Source organism: Mercenaria mercenaria, unplaced genomic scaffold, assembly GCF_021730395.1.
Source record: "Mercenaria mercenaria strain notata unplaced genomic scaffold, MADL_Memer_1 contig_4035, whole genome shotgun sequence".
In the NCBI taxonomy this organism is placed as follows: Eukaryota; Metazoa; Mollusca; class Bivalvia; order Venerida; family Veneridae; genus Mercenaria; species Mercenaria mercenaria.
Genome location: NW_026462233.1, coordinates 8,065 through 14,057, shown reverse-complemented (window position 1 = coordinate 14,057; position 5,993 = coordinate 8,065). Strand labels below are relative to the sequence as shown.

Below are 5,993 nucleotides of genomic sequence, written 5' to 3'. Positions count from 1 at the left end.
CTTTAAAGTTATAACCAAAATCGGTAAGAATACGTAATTAATAAAAACGCTCTCACCTTCTGGAGTATTTTAAGTTGATCCTGTCCGTGTAGTATCGCTGACGTCTATATTTCTCAAAATTTATTAAGAAGGTATATTATACAATATTTTGTTTCACTAACATAAACCAGTTTCACAAACATAAAAATTCCTAAAAACATTTCGAAAAGAGTTGCGACTACCTTGCTTTAATGACTTCCCCCCATCCCCACCACCTACCAAAAAATAAATAAATAAAACAGCAACAAAAACAAATAAAATAACAGGCTTACTGTTTATACAACTTATGTCATAATCAGAGATATTGCAGCACTATTTGTATGACTAGTTATTGCCAGATAATCTTTGAGGTGGAAGATTTATGTACATTTCCGGTAACGACAGAGAAAGTCTAAATTTTGGTAAAATTATAATTATATATTTGATCATAGTTAGCATAAAGGCAACATTAATTTACATTTTTCAAAATCTCTGACTGAATTGTACGGGGGTTAAGACATTTTGACCTTAAAATTGTCATTATTAATGTTATCTTAACATTTCATAAAGGACACACTTTAAAAAGGCATATAACAGAAGGTGTTTGTGTTTATTATCGATTTTTTAAAATGAAATCTAAACATTATGTTATGAAATTTGGCAACATAGATATCAATAAATGTATCTTTATTATTTTTTTGTGTCAATATGATGTCTGCTTGTAACTATGTTGTTTATTACGTACTCCCCCTTATGAGGATGCAATCTCTCTCTCTCTCTCTCTCTCTCTCTCTCTCTCTACACCTACCTACCTACTTACCTTCCTAACTACCATATTTGTACTAAATGAACTTGCATTTAAAGATCATACCGCTGTGTCATAACTTTATCAATTTAAGATACAATGTATATTTTTCTATATAACCTAGGAATTTTGTCAGCCTGTTAAGAACAGTGTATAATCTCACCAGTTAGCTATGTTGGTGTGACCTTACACCTAACAAAATAAATAAATGGAACAATTAATTTGCATTTGTTTAAGGTATTCAGAAAAAATAGCATATGAGATCCGTGGGAAAAATTGACTACACTATTTTTTAATGGATATGCAGGTAAAATAATAGACAAAAGACTGAAAATATTTCTTATTAGTTGAATAAAAATTTTGGGCTAGTTATTGACATATGCAGTTATAAATTTTAATTTAATTTTAGTTAATTATGTAACCATTATACTCTCCAACGTATCCTCCTGCTCCACTCCTCTTGATAGAAAACCACTTCAAACATAATTTCACCTCTGACAGCTATTCGATTTATAATTTAATTCTCTCCCGGAATAATTTTGCTTTATTTCATTTGAAAACGAAATAATAGTAATCTCAGATAGAGAAAGAGATCAAACCCACGGCCCCTGATCTAGATCCGTGGTCTAACATCTTGACGCTGGATCGTCTATTTATATTGACTCTTTATAATAACTCTTTACATTAACATTTTTCAGTGACTTTTTCAGGCTATTAAGTTATATTAATTAATTATCAAATATTTTATTCTTGCTGATAATATTTCTTACACCATTTAATGGAGGAAAGGATAATGGAAAGTCATTACTTATCATTCGTAAAAGTATACAAAAGGAGGCGATTTGTAATCTATTCAAATAAAAAATACGATCATATAGATTACTTTTAAACTTGTCATTTTTTTTTTGTAAACTGCGAAGCAAACATCTTCCTTGTTTGTGTATCTAAGCTTATTTATAGTCACGCTTCTTTTACCCATAGGAGCGGCTGCTTCAGAAGAGTGCTAGTAATATTCTTTAGAGACCTCTGCAAGATAAAGAAAATGATCCGATTCCAGATGCTTTCTTGGTTCTTTAACGTGCCAGGTGTATACCGCCCACACATGAGACACCGAAATTTAGAGATTTTAGTTAGGCGAGGGACGGGAGCTCCAACTAACAATCCCTGGTTAAGTTTCCTGACACGGAACCACTTGACCACTGCTTTTGACCTTAATAAATGAACTATGCCTACAATATCTATTCTTAAGAACATGAAAACTTACTTCCCCCCCCCCCTTCCCCCACCCCAACGAGGCAAAAAGCACATTAATATAATCATACTTTTAGGTGACGTGTCATCACTTTTGAAAATGAAATCTAGTATGTCTAAAAATATTATTATTAAAAATCAGCAGCTTACGTAAAGGACTATTTCTCATGTATATATGTAAATGCTTCCTTTGCGGTGTAAAGTTGGTTGTTCAAATCTCGTGCATGCTAATAACGTCCGCTGTGTTTATCTAATAAATGATTGCCGAACATAGAGACGGTGTAATTTTATACAATAAAAAATGCAATGAATGACAGCGCCTATCTAAGTCAATAATTGAGCCGCGCCATGGGAAAACCAACATAGTGCGTTTGCGACCAGCATGGATCCAGATCTGCGCAGTCTGGTCAGGATCCATGCTGTTCGCTTTCAAAGCCTATTGGAGTTAGAGAAACTGTTAGCGAACAGCATGGATTCTGACCAGACTGCGCGGATGCGCAGGCTCGGCTGGATCCATGTTGGTCGCAAACGCACTATGTTGGTTTTCTCATGGTGCGGCTCAATTCAAAATTCGAATGATCGGGAAATACGACACCAGGTTATAAATCTATAAATTGTTCAGTTCAAGTATTGTGTGAAATAAAACAGTATGTTTAGATTTGTAGCTGTACTTCAAATTAAGGCAGAGTTACGGTAACCACGGTCGATGAGATTATCCTTCGGAAACTAGTGCTTGTGCTTAGTAGTTTGACATCGATCAACGGAATTATAAATTTTGGTTTAAATCTGCGTGTGTAGTTAGGAGAACGTGCATTAAAGGACGGTCCAACATGTCGGAATATAACATTTGTGAACCATGCCTTAGAGAAGGGACAAATGTCACAGCAACTATTTACTGTCAAGATTGTTTGGAAATAATGTGCGAGGACTGTAGGCGACATCATTTAAAATATACTCCTTCCGCTGACCATAGAACATCTGACATTGCAGAAAATAAAATACAACTAAGGAACCTGGAAGAGATGAGAAAATCATCTAGATGTCCAAACCACGTGTCGGAACAAGTGAAATATCTTTGCAAAAACCATGACGAATTATGTTGTAATCAGTGCGCGATAGCAACACATAGAAAGTGTGAATTTGTCGTGTCTCTTGCTGATAAGGCGAAGAAATCTAGCTCTGGAATTGGTATTAAAACACGTTTGACTGACATAGATAAACATATAGACATATTACTGAAGCATGAAAACAAGTATGTGGAACGTTCGGAACAGTCAGTAGAAGAAACGAAAAATATTCTTAAAACGTTCAAAGCTCAAATAGATGAAACTTATGCAAAACTAGAAAATGAAATATTGACGAAAATGACAAAGGGTAGTAAAGATACAATTGAAGCGAGCAATTCACAACAGACATGTCTGAAAGAAGTTAAAGACGACGTAAAATGGTCGCTGAATTCCCTTGATTTCGCCTCGAAATTTGGGCAAGATGTCCATTCCTACCTTGTGAAGAAGAAATTGAAAGATGATTGTCTGCAAAAGGAAGATTCAGTAAGGACATTACAGACTCGTTCCAGCAATAAGACAGTTGAAGTTATCGAAAAGATGCCTGTAAAGGAGTTGCTCGATCAGTTATACAACTGTATGTGTGCTGATGAAGTTGTTGAAAATCTTTACCTTCCACAATGTCCGGGACCCACGGGTCTCAACAAACGTCAGCCTGTTTTGATTAAGGAAATCGATGTTGGGCATGGACAATCGTTTCCTCGGTTTTGTATCTGGATTGGGAAATATATTGTAATTGCTCTGGAAGATGAAATGCTGTTGAAATCGTTCGATTCGGAAACTGGGGATTGTATAGCGACTTACAACTGCCCTCATAAAGCTCGTGAAATGGCAGCACTTGAAGGGTCAATGCTTGCTGTTTTTTGTAGGAACCCAGAAATCTTGAAGCTTAGTAAGACACACTTTCAGCATATTAATACAATTAACTCTAAATCACACTTTGGTGGGATAGCATACAACAGAGCTGAAAGACAATTATATGTGTCCCAGTATGGTCGCGGAACTTTGGAAAAATTTTATTTAGATGGCTCAGGTGCAGGACTTATGAACCCATGCTATTCGGCTCAGGAAGCACTCAGAGAATCAACAAACATTGCTTTTGATAGTATCAATAAAGTACTGTATATTTCATACCTCTCAAGTAACAATATATATGCGGTGGATAGTAACGGTACTATCTTGTTTACATACAGGCACAGGAACTTATATGGAACAAAGTCGGTGTCAACTGATTGCAACAGTAATATCTATATAGTATCTAGATCTAGAAACTGTATTCAACAGGTTGATAAGAACGGCGTATTTATCAGGGATATCATCACAGAAAGCAACGGGAATATCAAAAATCCTTACGGGATCAGCTTAAATGACCAGAATACAAGACTGGCAGTAACATGTAAAGGAGAAAAACAGTTAAAGATTTACAGTTTTGAAAAGTGAAAATAGTATGTTTCTATCTGCGGTTGACTTACTTCGCGATGTGTAGCTCTGGCTGCGTTTGTTGTGCTGAATGTTTCGAAGGTGTCTGTTCTTACTACGAGTCGGACTTAAAACCAGTTTGATGAAGAAATAACTTAACACTAATACTTTAAATATACTCGGATCTATCCATATTAGGTATCGGTCTTATTCTACATACACAGCCATGTTGTTTATTCAACAATGAAAAAAAGATCTTGAGATGAACACGTCATTATCATAGTGTTTGTTTTCCAATCTCCAAAATTTTGCAACCAAAGGCATCAAAGAACTCTTAATTATATACAGATTAAGTCTCATCAGAGTTAACCTGTTTTCATTGTTTTGTTGAATATTGCAAAAGCATCAGAACATACGGTAATTGCGTAAATGAAAAACCAAAATGTTCTTCTCTTCTTACTAAAGGCGCTCGCTTATACTTTTATGGTATATATGAATTTCTCTGAAAACGTTAATACTTATTATTTTATGAAGATGGCACTTAAATGAATTTATTGATCAATGTATAAGTGAAATGTAACAGGGGCATAAATAAATTTCGCGGCGTTGCTAATCCCTGTATACATTATTCCTGAATGTAACAGGCCTGAAATACAGAATTCTTGTTGGGATGGGGAGGCATAAGGGGAAAGAGAGAAGGAAAGAAACACCACCAACAATAGAATACAATTTAGTGACTGCCACAGGTGTGTTCATAGGGTAGTGTACATGAAACCTTTAATGATGCACTAGAGTGCAATTCCATGAAAAGCAGCATAAGGTCCCCAGTAAAAAATGAACTAATGCACTTGGAGCATGCCATCTTCGCACTTATCCTATTTTCCACGAGTTCGACAACACAGTTTAAATAAACAAGAGGTCCATGATGGTCCTAGGTCGCTAACCAGAGTAACACTCTAGAACAATCATGTTTGACCTATGACCCAGTTTTTGACACCACATGACCCAGTTTCAAACTCGTCTGAGTTTTCAAGGAGATAAACATTCTGACCAAGTTTCATGAAGATTGGAGCAAAAAAAATGGCCTCTAGTGTTTGTCTTTGATTTGGCCTAGTAACCTAAATTTTTATCCAATCGGACCTAATTTTTAACCTATTCGAAATTCATGGAGACAAATATTCTGACAAATTTTAATTAAGATTGGACCAAAAATGTGGCCAGAGTGTAAACAAGTATTTTCTTTCATTTGACCCCGAATGACCCAGATTAAAAATCGTCCATAATTTCATCAAAACATTCTGACAAAGATTCCTGAAGATTGGAGCAAAAAAGTGGCCTCTGGAGTACATGTATAAACAAGCTTTTCCTTTGATTTTACTAAGTGACCTAGAACCGAATGAATTTCATGATACCAAGCATTCTGACCAGGTTTTATG

General features: G+C 35.5%; 1 protein-coding gene across 1 annotated transcript; it reads left to right on the top strand.

Moving 5' to 3' along the window:
- The first annotated feature begins 2,904 nt into the window (after nucleotides 1-2,904).
- LOC128553599 (uncharacterized) lies at nucleotides 2,905-4,578 on the top strand. Its single transcript, XM_053534774.1, has one exon. It carries the CDS (start codon nucleotides 2,905-2,907, stop codon nucleotides 4,576-4,578), a length of 1,674 nt encoding a protein of 557 aa, XP_053390749.1.
- The last annotated feature ends 1,415 nt before the right edge of the window (nucleotides 4,579-5,993 follow it).

Bases quoted from the DNA above. Each gene is read 5' to 3' on its own strand.
- LOC128553599 (XM_053534774.1), top strand. From the start codon at position 2,905: ATGTCGGAATATAACATTTGTGAACCATGCCTTAGAGAAGGGACAAAT.